Genomic DNA, 26,197 nt, shown 5'->3' with positions numbered 1-26,197 from the left:
TGGTACAGATAAAAGCATTCGTCATTTTATATAAGAATTACTGGTAATTGCCTCTTGTATTTCAGACCTCATGACGTTTAACTATTAGAGAGGTATGGTATTGCTGAAAAACGTAAGATTTTGAAGTCTGGTAATATTTGCTTTACTGTACTGTGTGTCTTTTTCTGTATTTCTATCCATGCTTTACTATCCAAATATCTTTCATTCTGGCTCTCTTTCAATCAATAAATAAAATTAGACCATAATTCAGAAAGTTTATTGCTTTGTTCTGTACATGTAGTTAAGCATATTTGTAACAGAATATGCTGAAGAACACTACATTTATTTTAGAATTTGTTTATACACCCACCCACCCACCCATCCCTGGCACCCACTCCCCCTGAAAAAAAGAGAAGTCAGCAGCATCCATGCTGGTCTCAGATGTTTGGGTGAATTAATATCTCTTAGGGTGAATTTGGAACAAATTATAGTAGTTTGCACAACCTTTAAGTCAAATACATGTAGTAAAAAATAAAATAAAAGAAATGTTCATTAATTTTTTAAAAAAATAAACGATATTTTATTAGGTTTTTGCAGCTAATTTGTTGTTTGGTTTTGTTTTTGCAAAGGACAGTAATGTAAAAGTAATGTTACTTTAAAAATGCTGGAGTTGACGCGCTACAACTCCACTCTTCCTGCTTTTAAAAAGTGAAATATGCAATACTGTTAAGACAAACCCTAATTTTCACTTTTATTTGATGGTCACCTGGTCTCAACAGCCATTATATTTCCTCAATAAAAGTAATAGATTAATTGGTTGCCATCTTTAGCCAGTCACTAGTAAGGTGTTTGCAAATTAAACTGTTAAAAAATGTTTTATTTCTGCTTTAAAAGGTCATCCAACCAAATTGCATATGACTGCACTTTCTATGCGTGATTCAGACAAAGATGTATATAAATATAATCTGAAAGTGTTATAATTAACACTATATGTAGACAAAGAAGTTTACAGTTTAATCGAGTTTGAAAAATAAACATGTTTATGTGGTCTTGTGAATGAATTTTCTTGTACAATTTAGGCAAAACACCTTGGTGTAGTCCAACCAAACTAGGTATTGCTTGTGCATCTTTTATGTACACCAGTGACCTTTTACACAAAGTATAAAAGTAGGTTTAGCACAACCATTCCAAGGTATTGTTGGTGCATCTCTGCATACAAATAACTCATTGTCTTCATGCTCTGCACCAGTCTATAAACAAGTTGCAATGTGAGTTGTTGAGAGAATCAAAAACATTGCTGCAGATTGGTTTTAGAATCTGGGATTGTTGGCGATGTAGTCAATTTGAGATTGACTATGGTGATTAGTGACAAGAGCACCTAAACTGGTTACACTTCTATTGACAGCTACAATGCCAGTCACAGTTTGTAAAATTATCAATGAAGCTTCTCTTAGTCAGTGATTACAAATTTAGCATTGGTAGGTGAATTATGGTTGCCTCATAAAAGGTATTAGACAAAATGAATAATGTATCAAGGTAACAATTTAAGATACACATGATACTGCATAGGATATGGACGCATCTGTGATGGTAGATTGCAGCACCAAAGATTTTCAGTATTTTTCACACCCAACTATGCATCTCAGATCATTAGAATAAGAGTTACAAGTGCTGGACATATCATGATATTTTCTTCCATGTGAGGCCTTTTAGAAAATGGAAGGATAACTGATAAAGACCAAATATAATCCTTATTCAGCAGGTGCTAAGGTTGGATTTTTAACAATGGCATCATGGCTTTGTTCGCCAGTGTACATTATTGCATCAGTGGAAAGGAAATCAAATACATTCTTTCAAGTTACAAGATACAGCGATAATTATGGAAGGTCAGCTGGCTCATCTATGATGTTTCATAAGGACTCAAATGACAAAGTAGATGATCTTCCGTATATACAGTATCAACTTGAGCAAGCTGCTTTCATGAACCTACAACCTACTTGCAATGCCTGTCAGAGCTGGTGGTGGTGGCTCCCTTATATAGACTACAAACCCAGAATTAAACTTTGGCTTTGTGCATTGTTGATTACAGTTTTATCTAGGTCATTTGTTGTTTTCATGTGCATTTTCTCTCAGTCATATATTTGGGTTTTGTAGAGATGATTGCAAGGTTATTTTGGATCCAAACACATAGTCAAGTTAACCCATAAAGGTACCACCAACAATTCTTTTTGGCATAATGCTGGTGTTCCTGCTGGTCAAATTGTATTAACAATATCAACATTATCGATGTCTGCACTAATTCCTACATTGACCAGAGAATCACATTAATTGTCAACAGACTTTAAGTCATACATTAATAATTAGAGGCAGTTTACATGCCAAAATAAGTAACCAACATGGACTGAGCACACTAAAACATGTGTTCATGTCATTGCAGCTTGGGTTAACATGTCGAACCCATAGTGTGATATTTGATCAGTTAGGAGTATCTGAAGTTTCTTTGGTTAAACAGCCATCAGATACCCACCCCCAAAAATTTACTTAACTTTGCAGACAAACAGATTATGCATGAATATCACAAGCTATTATCGTACCTGGTCTGGCAAAAAATGTGTGCAGATTTCCCAGCATGACATTCTTTACTTTGTACCAGAGTTATTACTTTTCATTAGAGAATCTGGACCTGTTCAGATGGTCCATGTTCGACATGTCAATATTGATCTGGCTGGTCCTCCAATATTTCCAATTATAGATCTATTAGCTGTGATCTTATCAGATAAGTTTCTGTTGTAGGAGGGTGCAGGTTGTCGAAGGCGGATCCTTGGCGAGCCTGTAGAAAATTCATAGAGTTATTAGACCTGTTATGTTTCAAATAATAAATATTTTATCTTGATGTTAAGGTTGGCCTTAGGAAAACCTGCTTACAAAAATAAAACATGTAATACAAATGATGATTTTTGGGTCACATTGAGAATTTCTCCAAATGTGTTTGACCCAAACACAGCTTAATCAGCTTCATGTGACAAAGTAAAGAAGCACCTCAGTGATATTAAAATTATACGAGTCGGAGGTGGCACAAATGCAAAGGACTGGTGGAATATTTCCAGCATTTCTGGTCTAGTGGTTGCAAAAACAACTGCATTAGGGTCTGTCAGAACAGCATCTGAAATGACTTTCAAAATGGCTGTTTGTGGACATATAACATCTCAAGGATGCATAAAAAAGGAAAAGGTCTTCAATTATTCAGGCGTGGAAACCAAAGACTTAGGCAGAAGTGGTCATTGGTTGTGGCCTTGACATAGACCAATTCTGATCTATTATCAAAAACAAAGTCTGTCAAACACTTCTGAGATGACAAAAGAACAGAGAGATATGTTGGTTAAATACTGCAGCTTATGCCTTATTAACCATCTTTGGTGTTTGTGTTTAAAATTTGATTTATCATTACATGTAAGTGATGGATTCTGGCTGAGGTGATGAGTTTGCAGAATTTACTGATATGGTGGTGGATCTGCTGACTAGTGATGCTAACATTGATAGTGATTTTGTTCCATTTGTCCAAGAATATGTCCTTCAAAATGGTGTTACGATACTTTCATATACACTCAAATATAATCTTGTTAAGGGTCAAATAGAAATCAGCTATTGGGACCACCTGGTAGGAATCAACCAACTCGAGGCCTGCTTGGCACTATATTATTTAGCAAATATATCATGTCCAATTGTTGACTGTGCCACAAATGTATAAGTACCCAGGAATTGTTTCTACAATGATGAAGTGGAACCACTGAATCCACCCTGATTACCTTTTCCAAAGAATATGGTAAACCAAAATCAACTCAGCTAAAACAAACAAGATCTTGACAGTAATTTTGACAATGAGCACTTGTCCATGTAACAGCATTTGGGTAAAACAAGCTGGATCATCACAGACATTATTCAGTGGTGTACTTGGTTTGTTTTTATATGAGTGTGTTGCTAGGCCTCCAGAACGTACAGTTGCTGGAGACTTAAATATTTCTCAGACAGATTTTATATAATTGCATGACAGTTGTTCCAGTATATAGGGTAAGTGGTTGAAAGTGCATGCTTGTGTGCACCTGATCAAGGTGAGCTGGTCAAACATTTATACTACATGATTACATTATTAATAGAAGTACTATGATAGACTCTTAATGTTACTGATGTAAAAGTGTAATTAAAGAGGAACAATAATTGCAAAATGAAATTACAAGGAGAACCAAGCTACTCTTGAAATACAAACATGCATATTTTGTTGAGAATGCAATTTGTGGAATCACAAATTGATGGTCATTGTGTGGCAGGAATCACAACCATAGCAACCATTATAGGCACACCAATCAGAATTGTTGTTGGAGCTATATCATTAATATCCAGTGCTGCAGGCAGTGCTGGTAAAATAACTTTGATACGATTACATTCACGAATACATGTCTATTCATAACTTCTCACGACAGCATAAAGTAGTCTTGGTATGATTAGTAAACTGCACTCGGTGGCTGTTGAAAATAAAATAATGTTATCATGATTGATGTCGACATCATGTTGGTTGAAATAGAAAATCACAGACTATTTTGATATGGAACCATGAGGTAGTAGATTTGCAGACAGTACATTTCTTGTAATTTCCTTTAAAAACAAGAAAGTAAATACCAAAAGGAAGCACTGTGACTGTACTTATACATTGCATATGTAAGTAAAACTCACAAAGATGTGTATCATCCAGTAGTGTGATAATGGCAGTTCTGTTGGTTACTGATATATGTCACAGTCTCCTATAGCCCATGACTTTGTCATCTTTAGTGATCATGTATTGATAATTTTCACAGATAACAATCCATGGGATATATTGTAGTATTAGCACAGAGGATTAAAGGTTATGATGTATGTCAGTAATCCTGGTCACACTTTGAGTCTCACAAATCTCGCTTCTGTTCATATGAGTTCAAGTCATTGCTTAACCAGTGTGGGAACATGAAAGAGCTGGCCACTTGCATCCCATGGCTCAGTGGTTTGTCCTCCACCAAGTATACAGTCCATCATGTATAGCCCATCTTGCACTGATGAATGGCATTAAATAACACAAAACCAAATCTTGCACTGATAAATGGCATTAAACCCCACAAAACCAAATCAAACCATCCAGTTGGTCTTAATTGAAAATGGTGTTAATTGGACATTCAGTATGGTCACTATGACAGCCATCTTGAAAAAAAAATTACTGCTCACGATGTCTATTTGGTCCTAACTGAAAAAATGATGCTGTTTAGACATCTAATATGATCACAATGGCAAGCTTTAAAATGTTATCGCTACTCCTCCGAGTTGAATAATCATATCAGTTTGGGGCCTTCACCAAAAGACTTCTTGTGATATCTAGTTGGACCTAAATAGAAAAATATTTAGTTGTTTCAAAATTGAAATGGTGCCACTCTGATCTCAAATATGGTCACCTTGTTATTACTTATAATGATGGATGGTCCCAATGACATAGGGTTTCCACCAAAAGATTTTTAAAATGTTGGTCTAAATGAAAATGTGTTGACCTGACATCCAAAATGACCACCATGGCAGCCATCTTAAAAAAATATTTTATCGTTTCTTTCCCTGGAATGAATGGTCATCTTCGGATGAGGTTTCACCAAAAGACTTCCAATTATGTCTAGTCAGTCCTAAATAAAAATGTTACCGATCTTGCATCTAGTATTGCTGCCACAGTCGCTAATTTGAAAAAGAGACTGTGAATTTGATTACCAGATTTTGGCTAATTATACAGTTATCTTCAATTAGGTTTCTAACAGCTATACAAGAGGGTTATCCTGAAAGGCATTGCAGGTACTAGCCAAATTATGGCTATTAATAAATTTAGCAAACATTTGGTTTCCTCCTAAGAGGAGAAACTAATGCTTAACAAGCCACACTGAGAATACTGAGCCAAAATTTGGCTTACTTAAAGTCTCCCTGGTTGATCCAGCAGACAGTAAAACTATTCTATAGTTATATATAGGGATTTGACTAGACATTGATCAAAAGGTCTACAAGATTCTCATCAGGTGTATTTAGTAAAACTGGGCCAAGAGATTTTAGCCCATAGCAGAGGCCTGATTTGATTAAATAGAAAAACTCTAGTGAAATTGGAAGCTGTTAAATTTTGAAACAGTGAGTTGCTAAAAATATCACAGTTTCATTCAACACTAAGCTGTAAAAAAGAAGAAACTATCTTATTTTGAATTCCTGGAAATTCTTATTGGCCAGTAGCATGCAAGTTCCTTTTTATTTTAAAGTTCTTCTCAAATACTACCAAATATTTTAGATAGTATCCAGGTATGAAAGGCTTTTCAAGCTCATACATTAAAATTATGCCTTCAGTATAAATAAAAACTCTTTAAAGACCTTTAAAAAATCACTAAAAGATTGGACCACTTTTGACAGAAAGTATCATGGCAGGAAAGTTTTTCAAATTTGTACAAATGATGCTTATTCACCATCAAACTTGACCACAATTATTGAAAATAGAATGACTTTTAAAGGACTTCTCAAAACAATCCAGATAATTTGACCAAATTTGACAAAAAGCTTTGTGATGTGAAAACTTTTCAGGTTTGTACAAAAAATAACATTTTACAATCACATAAGGTGACAATAGTTGAAAAATAAAAAGAAAACTAGTTACAGAAACTGTCTAACATGATGTGACCAAAATTTACAAAAAAACTAACATTGTTACATTAGACATTTGATTTACCATCCATATTGGGTTCAAAGTGAATGGCCATGACAAAGAATATTACATTGCACTTGTGAACATGTTGCAAAATATCTGTGTTACCAAATTTGGTAAAATGAAGCTTCTTATGAATATCTGAGATGGTTTTATTTCTTCTTGCCCAATCATAGTACCTTAGGAGAACTACCACTACCTCACAAATCCAGCCCTTCCAGATACTACCCTGAGCTCAAGGGAGCTAAATGTTTCTGCCGCTGTCATCATGAGAGACCTTGCAAAAGCCAGAAGCTATGTGGAAGATATGCCACTACAAGTTGGAGGAGTTTTTAAACTTCTAAGGAAAATATACTCCATCTATATTTCTAACTTATTCTCACTTTCTATCACGACATAGTTCTGCCTTTACAAGTTGTCACACTTTGTCGTTGTCACACACTGAGGTACATACACATGGTATCTAAGCGACTTCACAGTCCTTTTGAGCTATACTTATTTTATACGTTCAGGTCTCTAGTGCTCATTGTGTAATTTCCTTACTAATGAGTACATATTGGCAAGTTTTTATCCAAGGTCTTTATAGCCATCTAAGTGTAATTACTTGTACGGGCAGTCTCTGGGCCTTTTTTCCCTACAAGTATTGCCTTATAATGGATTTTGTTGCACCTACTGTGTACATCTCGATAACGGTGCCTTAATTTTCTTTTATGTGAAGGTTGTGTGTAATCTAGACACTCTGGTACATTTCTGTATTTCTGGACCATTACATGGTTTATTCAGTCTCCTCCTGCACATGCATGTTTCTAAAGGAGACCCTTGAGTCATGTTTATCTGCGTAACTTTATATCATATTGATTGAACACTTAGTCGTGCACACGTGTAGCCCATATGACTTCAGCAAGGGAGATAATTCAACTGACCCATTAACCATGAAGTGGCAGACATTGACATGTTCGAAAACAGCTCTGGCACCCAAGTCACCACCACAGGACTCATTTTTGGAACTCCCCCTACATTGCCTCTTCAGGGTCTGACTTGATTCCTCCTACAATATGGGACTGAGATAACAAACATACAAGTTCCCTCTCATTCAGCAGACATGCAGACAGGTTACATGGATCAAATATACCATAACCTGTCCCAATTGATGATCCTAATGATATCTTCCTCACTCTGATGGACTATTTCATTTGTGGCCGGCCTAGGCCATATACTAGGGATCACAAATGACCAACAATCAATATTACAGGCTCAGTCAATAACAGACTGGGCTTCCAGTATGTCGAACTTGACTTTTGCAAACATGTGCAGGGACCAGTCTAACTCATACCACCTCATAATACTCGTTTGGCATGATACCACGAGTAGATAATCATCCCTCAACAGATGTAGCCTCACAATTTCTCTACACTCTGCCACGAGTAACAAGTACTCAGCAACTTCTTTGAGGTCACAGGTTCTAATTCAGGGCATTCTACAAGTTTAGTGAGCGAGAGACCTCATCACTCTTTGCCGGGAAAAGCTTAATGCATTACAAGGGACTGTAGCCCTCTCCACATAACCGAATGATGTTGATTGTTCTACCAGTACCATCATCAATTCTATCCTACATGAGGGCATGGGAAGTGTCTGCCTTCTGAACCTGCATTGAGGACGTGTTTCCTTCCCCAGAACTATGTCTTCCTCCAATTCCATCAACAACATGCACCAGTGCTCCAGTATATGTTGATCTTATGAGGAACGGACAGTTCTGACTTTAGTTACATTCACAAGTACGACAGCCTTCCAGTCTAAAGCAAATGAAGGCAAATGGCACATTTTCACCTGTGGTGCTCAAACGAATGTATCTTTCCGCTCAAGGCATTTTTGATACTGCAATTAGCTAATTTCCTCCTCTGGCTCTTCGAAGGGAAAAAATTATCTCCAAGTATGATCAAAAGCTACCACTCCACGATAGCTGACACCTTTTGTCATCATGGGCACGAAGATATCGGACATACAAGGACTTATCCAATCTACTTGCAACTTTGAGTATACACAGCCTAAACGTTAACCCTCTGCCCCAAATGGAACCTATCTTAGGTATTAACCTGGCTGAACAAGACCCCTTTTGAACCACTTGCATGGGAATCTCTGGCGCACCTTTCCTACAATACCTGCTTCCTCATCGCCTTTGAAACAACAGGCATAATTAGTGAAATACATGCCCTGTCCACAGACCCTTATTACCTGCAGTTCTGACAAGATGGGTCAGTCTTACTCATGACAGCATCCTCTTTCATCACCAAGAACCATCTCCCTTCCATGGGTAACCAGACTTTTCTCATGAAACCTGTCTCACCTGGACACTTGAACTGAAGTCCACTTACAAGACCCTGTCAGATCATTGAAGTGGTACCTGTATCGAACAGAGCTTGTGCTTAGAGGGAGATTACGCCTTTTTCTTCCTCTTAATCAGGTCAAGATGATAAAGCAGCCCAGACTATCTCATCCTGGATCAAGTGGGTTTTTTGCTCAATGTACAGGGAAATAACTCCAGCTCTGAATGAACTTTTTAAATACTTCAGCTCATGAGGTTAGGGCAGTTGCCACAAACCAAGAATACAAATGGAACTGTTCTCTAACCGATATCAGGCAGGCTGTGGGATGGAGATCGGAGCCCACATTATCTAGCTTTTATCTCCAAGCTTTGTCATCCCAAAGGGCCCAATTCGATCTGGTAGGACTTATATATATGTAAACAGGTCACATTTCCAGGTCAATAGACAGCTTTTTAAGATGCGGCTTCACGAATTCCTCTGGATTTGCAGAGTAAATTTTTTCCCTTTTGAAGCTGCACCCCAACAGATGGTATTTCCTCCAATTGGGCTACCTTGAAGCTGTCTCTCATAGCTCCCTCCACTTCTTAATGATTCTTCTAAGGTATTATGATTGGGTAATGTATTTGAAGAAGAAACCAATTTTTCCTAGTAAAATATGTTTCTTCAAAAATACTTACCCATTCATAATACACATACACCCTCCCAGCCTCTCCGCAGTTATGTCCTTAGCAAGCATGCCTTCCGCTCCAGTAATAACTAACATATCCTTACACTTTGCTGCCAAGTCTTATATATAAGTGGAGATCACTCTGCCAGACCACCAATAAGTCAGCGGAAAACGTTTAGCTCCCTTGAGCGAAAAGTAGTATCTGGGAGGGCTGGATTTGTGAAGTAGTGGTAGTTCTCTTAAGGTATTGTGATTGGGTAAATTGGTTACTCAGAAGCTACAGGAAGTACAAGGACAGATGTTGTCTATTGTTTATATATTTCTTCACATTATTTTTGGTCAGTTTAGCATCACTCTACAGGACCATTGTTTTTCAAATTTGTACACTTGCAGTAATGAGTTTCTGTAAAATGTATGCATTTGACTTATTTGTAACTATCATGAACATTTTTAAAACTCTTTGTAAAAGGTAGTTTGATCTTAATAAAAATTTCAAAACACATTTAGTTTTTTAATATATTTATTGTCATTTATTTCCAGAATTATAATCATTCATAATCATCGTGAAAATTGAAAACTCTTTTAGTCAATAGTAGTTTTCCTATATTGTCATAATGAAACATTAATATATAAGTAACAACACACTAACTTAATTCTGGATTGACATTTCTCACTCAGATTAAATTGTCATTGTTTCTAAGTAAATGGAAAATAGGTTATGACATGATACATATATGTGTAATCTTCATGTCTTGCCCTAATTAAGCTTTTGTGTCAACTTTGATGAAGTATATCCCTTCAGAGATAAATCCCTTAACATTAAGTTGCATACATTATGTTGCAAATCCATCAGCAGCAGAGGGGGCGAATCGGACATTTTGTCCAATCGTTATTTTGCTTAATTATTACTTTCTGCACTCAACGATCTAGTGTCGTCAGCGCCTGGTAAAAAAAAAAACGACGACGTCGTTGGGGGATCGTCCAAACGTCATTTGGTTTAATTAACACCTTCTGCGCGTCGATCCCCAGCGTCGTCAGCGTCCGGTAAGCACATCGACGACCGCGTCGATGTCATCGCCCCCTCTGCTGCTAAGTGGTTATTTACAATGAAAGTCTTTATGATCTTACAAACAGAGTGATCACTAACTCCTCCTCTTGCAGATCAATTAGGTTATTTGACTGATCGGTAATTCTAAAATTAATTCTCGTTAAAAACCGATCATGGCATCGCATATAGACCGGATTAATCGGACTCTCAACGATTAAAAATCCCGGAGGGGCTGTTGGTGAAAACGAATAAAGGATATATCCCTGTTGAGCCTGATTTGATTGCTTGGTATCCACCTGGTAACTCCCTTCGATAACATCACACACTAGATTAATCGCTATCACTGATGCGATATTTACGTTGTATGGAGCAATATGCCTACCACCATCTCCGTTATCGTGTCTGAGGATAGTTGATGGGGGGGTGTCCGCGGGTGGATTCTCAGGCCATCCTAGTATGGTTCTTATTGAACTGTTATAAATATCAACCATATACCCCGGTGTGCTTATTTCAATCGTCGACGATAACGTCGGTTCATGAACCGTAATAGCTATTTTTGATTCCTTTCCTGTGATTGATTTTATCCTGCGTTGAAATTCTTTATTGATTTGTTCTATTTGGTATGACCCAGTTGGTATTGTAACCTCCTCCCAGTCTGGGGTCCCATCGGGTTTATTTGTCCGTGCAAAAACCAGCGAGTTATTAGGTTGTTGTCCGTTAAATGCGTCCGCTCGGATATTAGGCCAACTGTGATATACTCGCAATTTTGCCAGCGCTATTTCCTTCACTGGAACCGGCGATGGGAAGTTCACACTAAATTCGGGTTTCGTTGACGTTATCGATATCATATTTGTTTGTACCGGAGTGGTGTTCTCCGCGATCCGCTGAAGTAATTGAAACCCTTCGGGGTTCAGCGACATTATTATTATTCGTTGTTTTTAGTGTCTAATTTTAACAACCAGGTGGTTTCGGCTTCCAGTTGAAAATCCTCGATTTTTGACATCGCGGAGCTATATAACTGGACCATCGTGGAGAATTCAACATCGGATACGAACAAATTATCAATCGATAACGAGATCAACCCGGATAATTTCGAGTATGCGTCGGATACTATTTGATGTTTTACTGTATACTCGTTGAGTTTTTTCTGAAAACACGATGATATCTTCCTAGTGATTGCGTTGGCGACTCCAGCAACTGTTGTCATCGCGGAGACAGCGATTGGAACAGCGATCGGGGTTATCGTGGTCATCGTGGATAAAATAACACCGGCGCCAGCTACTATACCCGATACCGAGTACACGACCGCGTCGATGGCGGTTATTTTTCGGCGGTATTTTTTTATTTTTGCACGGTATTGTTCGGAAAGCGTTTTCAAGTTCGCGGAAAATTCTTTTGCGGTATCGAATCGATATTGATGTGACGTCGGTGATACCTCTGATTCAATTTCCTTGGTGGTCATTTTTATTTTAAAAGAGCTAGTGTTTTTAATTACTTAGATTCGCTACAAATTCCACATACCATGTAATGTTTGCCCTGGTTAAATTTCCATCAACGGCATAAATTGTAAACGGTTCAGTTGCGTCCTTGTCTATAATTGTTGATATTGTATTGTTAAACCCGGATGAACTCGACGATAATATATTAAACTGCATCATTGAAACCAGTGTCAGTCGATAAATGCCCTTAACAGTTGCGGTGATATTTACTGTATTCTGTGTAAGAGTCCAATCGAATGATCCATGCCGAATTGTGTATACTGTGTTGATGATGTTCTCATGAGGGGTTTTTATTTTTTCGAGTTGCTCTGCCATTCTCGGTAGTCTGTCTTTAATCGCTTCAACATCAGTTATAACTATTCCTACTCCCCGCCAACTCGCGTCTATATTATTCTTGTTCGCTGCAACATTAGTTTTGATTATTTCTATTTCCCGTGTATTCTCGGTCATACTTTTTTTGTTCGCTGCAACATCAAGTTTGATTGTTTCTATTTCATATGTATGCACGTCTATACCTTTTTTATTCGCTGCAACATCAGTTTTAATTAATCCTATTCCCCGCCAATACGCGTCTACATTTTTTTTGTTCGCTTCAACATCAGTTTTGATTGTTCCTATTTCCTGTGTATGCGCGTCCACACCCTTTTTGTTCGCTTCAATATCAGTTTTGATTGTTCCTATTTCCTGTGTATGCGCGCTCATATTATTTATGATCGTTGTAACATCAGTTTTGATTGTTTCTATTTTCCGTCCATGCGAGTCTACATTATTTATGATCGTTGCAACATTAGCGCCGATTATTCCTATTTCCCGTTCATGCACGTCTACACTCCTTTTGTTCGTTGCAACATCAGTTTTGATTGTTTCTATTCTCTGTCCATACGCAGTGATATCATTTATAGTTATTGTAATCTCATCCGGCTTGGTATTTTTTTTACCAAAGAATTTATCAAAGTTGTCATCGATCCTGTTAACATTTTTTCGTAACGAGGTAAATTGGCCCGGCAGCGTCATAAGATCCGAAATAGCATTTGTTATTATTATAAAATTCGGTTCGGTTGCCGTCGGGGGCCCCCGAAAAAAACTATCGACAATGTGTCGCACATCGTCGAAATGCGTTAGCGTCAACACGATCCGTTCTTCATACGATTTAATTTCACTACGTAAACCTTTTAACGAATTTGACATGGTTATATAATTGTCGCCAAGTGTACTTATTTTTCCATTTATCGTCAAGATGGATTCACCCGGTTTGAGTCGTCCGTCGCTGGTATACAGCGCGATAGTGTCCTCGGCGGTATCACGCTGTCGTGTTAAAACATCATTCAGTGACACATTACTGGATTTCAATTTACCCTGGCGGTCTTGAAATACAACTATTTCATCTGGGTCAACACTGGTTAAGTTCAACGTATCAGCGATTTCATCCTCAATTAGTTTTTTTATGTCATCGGTGGCGGGCGTTTCCGTGGGCTTTTTCAGCGCCGAAACCGGTCGTCCCCAGATATCAATCATTATTATTGTAAATGTTATTCTCTAAAATCCGTTGAGCTTCTACGACCCCACTAGTGTATTCGTTTACAACCACATGAGGTGGTTTTCGCGATGATGAAATCGCCGCAAGTACGTTCAATACCTCGCGGCCACATATCGGTGGGTCGCTTAATCGCTGTGTTGGCAGCGTGGAATAAAAAACCCGGGCCGAACACGCCCGGGCTGAACACGCCCGGATATACCGCATGAACTCTTTCGGCGGGGCTAACCCGTATGAATCAAAATAGACGATCGCACGCGGATCAATCGCGTATGCAACCCAATGAGTTCCCGCTCCGGAGGACCCATCGAGGTTAATTATGCCGGTTTCAATATTCCTTGGTGCCGCCGGTAATTGATCCCTCATAAAAACACCTCTGAAGTTTTTTATCGCTAGCGCGTTTGCGGCGTCTATTAAATCAAAATTAGACATTGGAGTCATAGACTCAGGAGTCATTGACTCCCGAGTTAATAAACGGTTCCCGGTAGTCTTAGACCCTTTCCCGAGTACCATGAATACGGGGTTCCCGGTAGTCTTAGACCCTTTCCGGCCACGGGTCGTTTTTTTTTGTAGCCTTTCCCGGTTGCCTTCTTCAATGCCATCCCCGCCGCGGTACCAACGGCCCCCAACGCCGCCGCCTTAGCCACTGCTGGTGCGGCCGCGGCAATCAACGCTGGAATCGCAGCTAACAGCGGAAATATCCCACCGGTCTTTTCCATGTCTTTGATCGCTGCGGCCGAGAAATCTACCTGAACACCCTTTCTGTTCTTCATCGCATTATTGAAATGTTTTATTTGACGCGTCGTCAACGATATCTTATGATTACCACCTGCCATCTGTGACGGCTTCAGCGTTATTGTGGTTCCGCATTGTTTAGCCGACTTTGATCGTAATTTCTTGACTTGACCATCAGTCAACTCTACACTGACGACACTATACGACATTTTATTGTAAACGCGTTTTGTGCTTTCAATTACATGTTTTCCACTGGCGCATCAACGATTCTCATTCGTCCGCCAGCACCTTCTAGCAGCATTGATTTATCGCTGAGGATGACAGCAATAGCTCTATAATTAGCAATAACGCCGCGAGTTACATTAGCTCGGAAGTGTATATCAACGACGGACTGTCTTGTTAAATCAAGATGTTCCAGCGAAAAGTAATAGATCGGATATAGTTCTTTGAAATCATATTGTGATATTTGCAAACCAGTGTCGACGTTTTGATCACGACTCATATATGACAGCAACCGATGGTACACACGTGCGACATGGTTTTGACCGTAATTAAGTTGTATATCCTCGGATGGTTCCTGCTGGCCGTTTATTCTCAGCGAGACGTCAGTAACGCCTAATCGATCAAATATCATATGGCTGAATAATTGATTATCAACTCTCGTCATATCCTGCAACGCAACAAATATATGACGCGGAGCCGAAATGCCTTGTTGTGATGCCAGGTTCCATGTGAATATACCATTGATATTTGATTGCTTAGTATCTGTTGTTGTTGTTAGCCAACTTAGTAATGATTTTCCTCCCTGCTCCATGAAGGATAGCAATCGTGCCTCTGTGGTAATGGATGGAGTCATTACTGGCATCCACAATAATATTTTAGTTAAAACGACTTTACCAGGGTCATTATTTGGATTTGCAGGATCCGCTGGAATTCTCCAAATTGCATTTCTATCATCACCTTTTCGCACAAGCACCACGGTATGCTTTGCTCCGTAGATAACTTTTCGCACGTTCCTACAAAATCCAAATATATGATGCAGTGGAATCGCGCATGAGAAAGATCTACGCGCCCCTGTTAACATTGATATGCGTGTTGCAGCTCCGATGTTAAAATTAGGATCGCTGTTTATAATCATATTCTCAACATCAGCATCATTGTTATTAGCATTATTTCTTGGTCGTCTTACCACAAATTGCGAGTTTCCAGCAGTGTTTCTAGTATCCTTTGCAAACATCATAGATGGACCCGCTGATCTTGTATAATCGTCTGAATATCTTGCTAGCCCGATTATTGTTGTAGCAACATCAACATCGCGTTCTATAGACTCGATCTCTCGCCCGTCAATGAGATATTTTGCGCTCTCAAACAGCGCCATTACGCCGTTATTGACTAAGCCAACTTTGGTACCATCTGGATACGGTGCTGGTACAGCAGGAGTATCGGCCTCTGTTACAAGTTCTCCTTCGATTTCAATAAACGCTTCACACGGTAAAAAATATTTACTGGTATCATGGACTTGAAGTTCAATTCGCGATCGTATGTCGGGTTGTACTGCATGATAGGAATAAAATTGATAATTACGGACAGAATCATCCTTGTGCACTGGTGCGTCCATATCAAACGCCGGGTCAGCTGTTCGTTTAAACATTTTATTTAATAATACGCTGATGCATCTAAATCATCGTCGTGGTTTTAAACCACTTCCCGCTATTATGTTTGCGATGTCATCTTGATTATTGTTTACCAACGACGCTAGTTTTTCTTCCACGGCGTTATTTATCACTTTACTGACATTCGCAGGCATCACTGTCGTTGATGGCATCACCGGTGGTTTTTGCTTTTTTCTCCTCACCAACGACATTAGTTTGTCCCGCGCGGCTGAAAGCGCCTTTCCGGCAACGTCTCCAATAGCACTAATTCCCTTATCACGAATAACATCAATAGCCTTCATTCCTAATTGTTTGGCTAACGGCGCTACTTTTGGAGCCATTCTTGTAAATAACCCCGCAATGGTGCTACCGAGACCATCTCCATAGTACGCGCGGTAAACAGGCAATCGCGAGTTTACCACGTAGACGAGTACTGGTTTATTGTGGTTGTAGTGTATGATCATCTTTATTAAAAACACCAGTTTTCCAATTAATCATCCACGAGTTCGTCTATGAGCGTTCGATATGCATTAATGTCCATAATACCGCCTGCAAATAAACGCTTGCAAATATCAGCGGCCTCATTGATTATTTCCGGAGAGTTATTTCCGGCTCGTTTTCCTCCAATTAGTACCTCTAGCCGTGATATATCACTGAGAACACTACCAGGACAGGTAACGCCGTAGGATTCTTTACCAACAGAGTATCCTTTTCCTTTTTTTGGTGTTATACTCTTAACTTCCTTGTGGAATGCGTCGTAATCGGATTTACTACGATGTGGTAATGCATCTTTATGTTTACTCGCTAAATACACTATTCTTGCCCAGTCTTTTAACGACTTTATATTTTTCTCGTAACCGCTATTGATATGCTTCTTATCTCGTATGCTCTTAGCAAAATTGTTGGCAGCAAAATTAATTAATTCTTCCCTGTTGCTGAAGCCTCTAATTTGATCTATTGTGCTCTTCTTGAGTACAATACGGGGTATATTCCCCTCTTTTTCTTCCGGTATTTCTTCTTCCGGCATTTCTTCTCCCGGTATTTCTTCTTCTGGTTCTTTCGCAGTAGCACCTAGTTCTTCCTCGTCGGCCATTGTAACATAAGGTTCTTGTGGTTCGGTTATAGCGAGTGGTGGTGGCCTCCGTGTTGTAGCAGCCGCTATTTTCGCAGGGAGTGTTTCTAAAGACCTTTTTGTTTGTTTTGTCTCCGCCGCTATCTTTTCAAGCGCATCGAGGACGGGCACAGTTGCCGCCGTAACATCTTTGGTCGCTTTAGTTACCGGGGCAAAGAGTTGTTCGCTTCCAACAGTAAAATCGGTTTGTAGTTGCTGCCGCGTTTGAAGTTGTTCTCGGACCCTGTCCCGTAACGGTATGAACTTTTTAAGCGCCGCTAGCCGCTCTCTGGCTAGCCGAGTAGTGAGTGATTCACCTACCATTATTGCAATTGCGAAGCAATTTCTAATTTCCCGCCCAGTGCGTCATCGGAGGCTCCGTCTATAATCCTTCTAATGTTTTTGATCTTACTAGAAATCTCCCGGCGTCGTTCATAAACACGTCCGAGTTTTTTTCGTATTATTTCAACGGCAGTGAATAGTCCAATGAATGCATTTGCGTCATTGTGGTACAAGTTTTCATTGATCGTATGTTGTAATCGTTTTATGAAAAAATACTCGCGGGCCAGGGTAAAACGCCCCCGTTTCGACTGTTCGTTAATAATCTCATAATCGGATAATATTTTTTCACTGTCGAGACCATCAGATAATTCAATTCCTTGATTTTTTAATTTTGAAATCTCGGCTAATATATTATTGATGTCTTCGATATTCATTATTCTTATAAAACATCTTGTTTTTAAATAAAAAGAAAAATGAAACCCCGTGTATCAATCCCGAAGGTGTTTAATAATTCGTTAGACGTGACCTAGTCAGCGCCATAGGCGCCGGTGACTTCATCACTCGCTGATTTCTGTTATATATGAAAATCGAATTCTATGCCCGGTCTTTTTTGAGATCGCTGAATTCTGTATTCCTTCTGCAACAAATCGTATTGAGGCGATATAAATGTCAAAATATTTTCCTGCCTCATTCATCGACTGAAATATTTTTTCCTCGTGAGTTGTTGTATCAAATGACTTTACGGGTTTTGCTTTCTTTGGGTATTTACCGGTTTGGCCTTTTTTGGTATTCTGACTTTGCGAGATAGCTTGCAAGTTTGTAAGAGAATTATCAGTCTTATTATTATTAATATGATCAATCACAAGCCCATTTTCGATTAATCCGTTGAATGCTTCAAATACAATCCTGTGAACATAATACTTCTTTTTTCCGGCACCAAACATCAAATACCCCTGATTACTTACGGTACCAACCGGCTTCTTCAGTTTGCGGTTTCTAACAATGCCGTCGCGAGATGCCTCGTAACTGACGAGCACAGGATGCGGCTGAAATTCTTGGTCCATTTGTATAATAATACTATTTGTCTAATTTATTATTTGGTTTAATTATAAATCTTTCAACGTAGTCTTGGGGGGTTTTGATGACGAAGTCTGCGGTAGGGTCAATGACGGCGTTTTTAATTCGCTTGTCATAATAGCGTTTTAGTTCCCTGTATCGCTTTCCGCCACAATTAATACACAACTGCGATTTTCCTCTTACACCGACGTGACAAACCAAGCACGGGAGGGGGCCAAGAGAACCATTACGAACGCTTTGTAAATGATACCCGCAGAATTCACCTCTACATGATTTATTGCACGGGGTTGTCGACCCAATCATCAACCATTTGCAGTGATTCATTATACTATATTCTTTCATTTAAATACTTGTTTTAATTATATGGATGAGTTTGAGAGATTGGCAGCAATTAAGCCCTGGAAAAATATTAAATTCAATCTCGATAGAGTCCTCAAGGACACACCAAAAGCGTTAATAAACGATAAAACCCTGTTGAATAAAATACGCGATTGTATCAATGAATTCAAGCGTGATGGCGCATCTCACAGTTGGTCAACATTTCGAATTGATGGCATTGTTGATGCTACCATGAACGACAACCGCGCAGCAACGATAATATCACAACTTGACGGTAAAAGATATTTCTTCAGAGTAAAATTCATTGTCCGGGTGAAATCAGGCGATTGGATCATACGTGATAAATTTGAACCAGTTCTCAGCGACATGAAAACAGTCACTGTCAGCCGCGACTCCAAGCCGGGGTTGTTAACCGGAATTGATAGACCATACTATGAACGAGCGTATCCTGAAACAGCAGTTGTTTATGGAATATACCCGTTAAATAAGAAACCTGATATCGGAAAACTGAAACCGATGAAACAGTCAACTGGGATAAATTGTGTAGCAGAACGAATAATAGAGCATTTTACAAATGCATGTCGAGGAAACAAATTGACTGATTTACGACGTAGCAAAATCAACCAGTGGGAACTAACCGTAAAAGAGCGTGGAGCAACCATCAGCGACATAGCGAGATTAGAAACATCGCTGAGATTTCCAATAACCGTTACAACGATAACCGGTGAAGTATTATACGAATCGAAGTACAAATCGAAGGGAGCCCCAATCAAAATTATTGATCATAACGAACACGCATGGACGCCCGCGATCACAATATTTCCACGGGATAGAACAGTAAAGTATATACCCGAAGAATTCCTGGGAGAACAATTCTCCCGGGATGGTTTTCTCGCGGAGAGGAAACTATTTGATGCTATTGCCTACTTGTGTAAAAACGACCCTGTATCAGTGTGGTTACTTCGCAGCGCTGAAAACGATGCGGATACCTTTGATCAGTTTGTAAGACCAAACGGCGAATTATATCGCACTGAAGCATTTCACAACAGGATGAAAAAAACCGCCATGGAATTTGAAGAGCATGATGAACAACTGCTAACAAATTGTTTTACGATTCCATCGGTTGTAGCTCATGTTGCAGCGAGGAAAAATGCGTGGAGACCAACGCGCAAGGAATTTTTACCAGATGTACAATCCAGTTGTTTGGAATACTATCACGGTGGACTATGGAACACTGAATACAACCGCGACGCTATGATCTCGGTTGATATGGTTGCCTGTTATCCAGCGAGTTTTCTCGGGTATGGATCCGCCGCTGAGTATTTCAAACGATTTGGACACCCCAGACATGAAATGACTCGTGTTGCTATTAATGGACCACTGCCTGATTTTGATTTAACGGGATTCGCTCGCATAGTATCATTTGAATTCGCGGCAGGACTCCATCGCTGTTGCTATATTTGGATCGGTAGACACATAGCTGAAAAGAAGTGGCTGCCAATAGCGCTGCTACGGTATATGATTGATTGTAGCATGCTAGTTTCGTTGATTGTCAGTGACGCGATTATATCATACCGGGCGCAGACTGAAGTCTGGTTACCAGAACCGGAGCGTCTAGATAGCATAATTGACGAGTCCAGAAAAAACATTGATGCCGACGAGGAATATATCATCGAATGGTCCAGGAGGATATTCAACCAACGAAACCGCGAGGCAAAAGATCTCGGTAGAAGAATAATCGGTAAGTTCACACAAGGTGGAAAAAACTACGACTACAAACGATATTGCTCACGGCTGATTATAGATGACGCAGAATATGATTTCGTAATCAAGGACGCAGTGGCGAAAAATAGATACGTGAACTGCAAAACAGCTTTCTTGTCCAATGGAACAAAGTTGGGTACAGTTGTTTCCTACAGCGATGGAGACAGCCCCGCGTATCCACATTTGAGGGCGTCTATGCTGGGTTACGCCGCTATCAATTTATTCTCGATGATAAATAGATTCCCCGATACCGCGGTTAGAGTAGCCGTTGATTCATTTTATATAGACGTAAAGTATAAGAAAAACGTAACCGAGTTTACTAGTCCGGACGAGAGTTGGGGTACATGGAGAATTAAAGAAGAAATACGACGCGATTATTCCCCGTCAGCAAATGTCATCGTTGAGAACAATTACCTACGCGGTAATAATTTATCAGAATGGTCTAATGCACCATCGTGTTCTGATCCAATTTGTAGACACAAAACAGTTTATTTAAGCGGCTGTGGCGGGTCAGGAAAGACGACTCGGGCAATTGAATTATTTCGAACGCGGGCAAGTATAATCGTGCTTACACCGACCCATAGACTAGCGCGAGAGATAAAACAACGAAATGTTGACGCCGTTACTTATCACAGCTTTTTTCGATACAGCGGCGGTGAGTGGACTCCTGATCGAATGGGTGAAAAATTTATTCCCGACATTATCATCTGGGATGAGATATGTACTGTTTCGTTAGATACTTTACAAATGTTTCTTGAGTGGTTGTTGCGCGCGAATACAGCGGTGATCATGTGTGGCGACCATGGCCAACCACCACCATTTGTCGGCGAGGGTCCACATGATTGGTTAAAGGGTTCTGTGGACTATTATGAAGAAACCGATACTGATTACCGGGCACTTGATGAACAACTGCGCGAGGTTAAAAAATTAATTAGATTACAGCCGGATAGAATTCAGTGTGAAATAATCCGCGAGGTGATTCCGGAAACGCCGTTGAATGAATTCTGGGAAACATGGAGACCAAACGATTTGATTGTAGCGAGTAGAAAGATAGTCAGAGACACACTTCAGCGGAGGTTGTTTGCGTTGCATAAGGAAAAGTTTCCAACGCGCCCAGTGCCGTTGTGTTATAGACCCGCTGACACACGGCGGCAGAACATTGAAGTTGAAATCCCGGGCCCGACAGCGTCAGGGACAAAAAAACAAATTCTTGTGCTGAATGATATTGTGCTCGTTGATATCAGCGTCGTCGAGGACGCGCTACGTGCTGATAAATCCCCGTGGACGCTAGGATACGCAACAACAATACATTCCTCGCAGGGACTAACCATCACGGACACAATTGTTTGGATGGTTGATAATCGCATCGAATGGTCGAATCTAGTCTATCTTGCAGTGTCCCGAGTACGAAGGATAAATCAGCTTCGAAGAATTGTTGTTGACGGAGCCGGTGACGGAGTCACTGACGAAGCCGGCGACAAAGTCACCATCGATGCAAGCGTCATTGATAGAAAACTCTCGGGTTACCGCCAACAGGATAAAAAAAAACAGCGGCGTTTTGATATTGATGCCGAATTAATAATCTCGCTACGACAACAACAGAATAATCACTGCGCGAGTTGCAATTGTATAATGAGTTGGCGTTATTCGGATAAAGACACTCGCCAATTTACCGTGGATAGGATCGATAACAGTCTCGGTCATGTCAAAAACAATGTGAGGTTGACCTGTCTTGAGTGCAATAGGCGCAACGGCGCTAGTTAAGACCACGCGGGGGTAATTGAGTATCGTTAGGTATCACTTGTAGTTGCTCGCGTGTAAATCCGCGCTGAGGAGCAGTTGAATCCAGTCTGTAGATCGGTGGTCTACCAGTTGATCGTGTTATCGTTGATATGTTATGTGTGGTAACACTCCAAATAGGATCGGTAGCCCTTTTTTTACCGCCTTCAAGCTCTCCTGGTTCATATAGATATCTAACAGTGACATCGCCAAGAATCGGCTTGGAAACGCTATTTATTTTTGATTTTCCGGGTATATACTCGTATTTAATCGCGTCGCTGGGCTTCATGTTGATTGCTCGGGTAATCTCGTTATTTAACGCTGCAATTACGCCTGGCAACCTTTTAACCCATTCACGAGATCGTTTTTCTTGGATGAATTCCTTCGCGTATTGATATCCAAATAACCGTTCAGCGAGAGTCCGATTGAATCGTTCAACAATTGCCTGATCACGATGTAGCGCAGTATGACCTCGTCGTATCACGACGCTATGATGTTTCAGCGTTGATAAAACAGCGCCGCGAAATTCACTACCGGGATCAACTTGTAATAGATTTGGCCAGCGCAGAGGGCCTCTTCGATAAATTCTTTCAAACGCAGCGGCTACTTCAGTTGCCGACTTTGTTTTTAACGGCTCCGCTTGTTTGTATCGACTCGCAACATCAACTACGGTTAGCGCGTATTTGTAACCGTTGTCATGCGGCAAAAATAGTATATCAGCCTGATGAACTTCATTAGGTACGCTGACATCAAAGCGCGAGAAGTTGATTTGTTTAGGCGGTGGTAGATAGATTTGCCATATAGCCTGTTTGGATAACCAATTAGCCGCAGTGGTCTTTGTTACCTTTGCAGCGCTTGCAAGCTTACCAATTGCGGTCTTCCCCTTCCAGTATCCTCTCGGAGAATAATAGATGGATTCCATGTTGTTATTATAAACGCTATCGTTTTCAATTACCAGCGCCAGAAGCTCCGCTTCCAATCATTAATTTACCTTTCATAGCCGATTTTACCAACCATGAGGCCAATTTTTCTTTGACGGATTTATCAGGAATAGCATTTAACGCGTGAATTAATTTTACGTCCGCGATATGACGCTGTTGCAGATCGCTACTTTTGTAAGCAACATCATGAGCATGACACGCCTTATCGATAGCGTTTATTGGGTACTCACCGGGCCGGGGCTGATTTTGATCATCGAGTCTAATATCTAATCGTGTTCCGGGGCCACAGTAGTTATATCCTGGGAGGTGTTTTTCTCCTGGATACTTTGCCCACGGTGTTCCGGGGAGTTTTGCCAATTTGGCTGCGATGTCACCTCCTCGCTTTTTTTTAAAACATCTCCGGGTCTAACAGAAATAAATCTAAATTTCTTTGTACCGCATTGTACACACTTGCCAGTAAGGGCCGATCTGTTATTTCTTGTTGTAGCGGTTGTCATATCATTTGTGCCAGTACGTACTCTACACTTCACACAATATAGATCCATAATTTATGTATAGAGATATGAATATAATTGATTTTTCGGCGACTAAAACAAGAGAACCAGTTAAGCATGTTGCAGCGTTACCAAACTCGATCCGGATGATTATCATCGGACCATCTGGATCCGGCAAGACGCAATTGTTACTCAATTTAATAATGAGATGGATGAAGTGGGATAAGTTGTATTTGGTTGCTCCTAGCGTAGATGATCAACGATGCTACGAGGTGTTGAAAGATTTCAACGAGAATGCATCAGCGATCGCTAAAAAAAATGTTATTGAGTTTATTACAGATATCAATGATGCACCAGGTATCGATGATATTGATGGCGACGTTAACAATCTAGTCGTGTACGATGATGTTATGTTAGACAATCAAAAAAACCCAGCTAGGATATTTTCCAGAGGCAGGCATAAAAACACTGACGTGATATATGTCACTCAACGATACACTCAGATTCCAAAAGTAATTAGAGACAACTGTAATATTCTTGCTGTGTTCAACGGCGTTGATACACACACGCTACGAAATATTTGGCAGACATGGTGCGGCGGTGACATGGACTTTAATGTTTTTCGAAACTTTTTTAGTCATGCTCAGTCGACCCCACATGGATTCGTAACGATAAATTTACATGATCCTCGGACACGATATCGTATCGGACTTGACCAAATATTCGGTTAGTTGTAAATAATTTTCATTGTAAATAACTTCTTAGCAGCAGAGGGGGCGATGACATCGACGCGGTCGTCGATGTGCTTACCGGACGCTGACGACGCTGGGGATCGACGCGCAGAAGGTGTTAATTAAACCAAATGACGACGCGACGATCCCCCAATGACGTCGTCGTTTTTTTTTTTACCAGGCGCTGACGACACTAGATCGTTAAGTGCAGAAAGTAATAATTAAGCAAAATAACGATTGGACAAAATGTCCGATTCGCCCCCTCTGCTGCTCCATCACAATGACACCATAATTGTACTTTTCCAATTATTTTGTGTATTACTTAGCAAAATTTGATGTCCATTTAAAGCACAGTCATTCATTCCTTTTGTCCATACTCTTTTACAGAAGACCCTCTACAAGAAGACAGTACATTCAGGAGAAGAGAGACGATGATGAATAATTGAACAATTAGCCAAGAATGAGGACAGGATATGTTGCATATGAGGAATCTCCTTATTTTCTATGTTTGTGTACATATATACATTTGAGTTTCTGTTTCTGACTTTGGTATTAAGCAGCTATTAAAATTATCAAAATGTCATTTTCAGTCACTGATTAAGAACTGCTAAAGAATAAATTAGGAGAACCAAAACACACCCATGAATGCTTTTGTTTTTTTGCAGCAAGGCTTGTCACTTAGCAGTCATTATTCACTGATTTGATAAATGTATGTTCATGTTATTCTAATAACAAATATGCATTAACTGATGTCTGGAATGCTGAACCCTGCCTGTAATCTGTGTCATTTGCTATCTGTTTATGAAGAAAGGAAAAATGCCTACATTTGTGGTGGCAATTAACATTCAACTCACTGAAACGTTAAAGAAGAAAAACTTTAAGTGAGATAGCTGAAAATGATTTAAAGTGGAGTAGGCATAATGACTTATGTAGATCTCTAATAAGTAAAATGACTTTGATAAATGACATTAAGAAATACCTACACCTACAAACGTGAATATTGTACTATAATGTTTATATTTTGCCCACTTTGAGAATACAGTACTTGTCTACAAATGAACAGTTTGTAATATGCCTTAATGCATGAGAGAATGTGACCATTACTCTATGGTCATTGCCATTTAAAATTTCCATAACCCAATACAACTTAGATGTAGTTTTAAAACATTTGTGAGCGAGGTGATGGTATTTGTTTGACTACATCAATTAGTTCATGTACATTTTAAACTTTTTAAGAAAAATATATAAAGCTTGATTTGATTGTACGTTATAATTTTGATTATAGTAAAATTCCTTTCTTTAACTGATTTGTGTTTGTGCTTGGTAGTCTGAGTTTCTGTTTTAATATGATTGATATGCTCAGACTGTTGTAAAGGTAGATCAGTTAGTTGTTGCTGTGTTATATAGCTTAATTCAACAAAGTGAAACTCATTTTGAGAGACCTGCACTCTTTCTGCCCGCTCAATGTGGTCTTCTAAGATGAGTTGTCACTCAGCAGA

At 39.7% G+C, this 26,197-nt stretch overlaps 1 protein-coding gene across 2 annotated transcripts in view; it reads left to right on the top strand.

Moving 5' to 3' along the window:
- LOC149793179 (uncharacterized) overlaps positions 1–25,526 on the top strand; it is an 83,117-nt gene extending 57,591 nt beyond the window's left edge. Inside the window, exons 12-13 of one of the 2 annotated variants that reach the window (XM_089967106.1) lie at positions 66–92; positions 25,086–25,526. In XM_089967106.1, coding sequence (XP_089823232.1) covers positions 66–88 — 23 coding nt within the window. In that variant the 3' untranslated portion in view covers positions 89–92; positions 25,086–25,526. Of the gene's footprint in view, positions 1–65; positions 113–25,085 lie in introns of both variants that reach the window. The other variant, XM_089967105.1, reaches the window with a different exon arrangement.
- Positions 25,527–26,197: the final 671 nt, after the last annotated feature.

Source organism: Sinohyriopsis cumingii, chromosome 8, assembly GCF_028554795.1.
Source record: "Sinohyriopsis cumingii isolate HCF-2022 chromosome 8, ASM2855479v2, whole genome shotgun sequence".
Lineage (NCBI taxonomy): Eukaryota > Metazoa > Mollusca > Bivalvia > Unionida > Unionidae > Sinohyriopsis > Sinohyriopsis cumingii.
The sequence above is the reverse complement of the archived record's forward strand: the minus strand, read 5'-3'. Positions and strand labels throughout refer to the sequence as shown.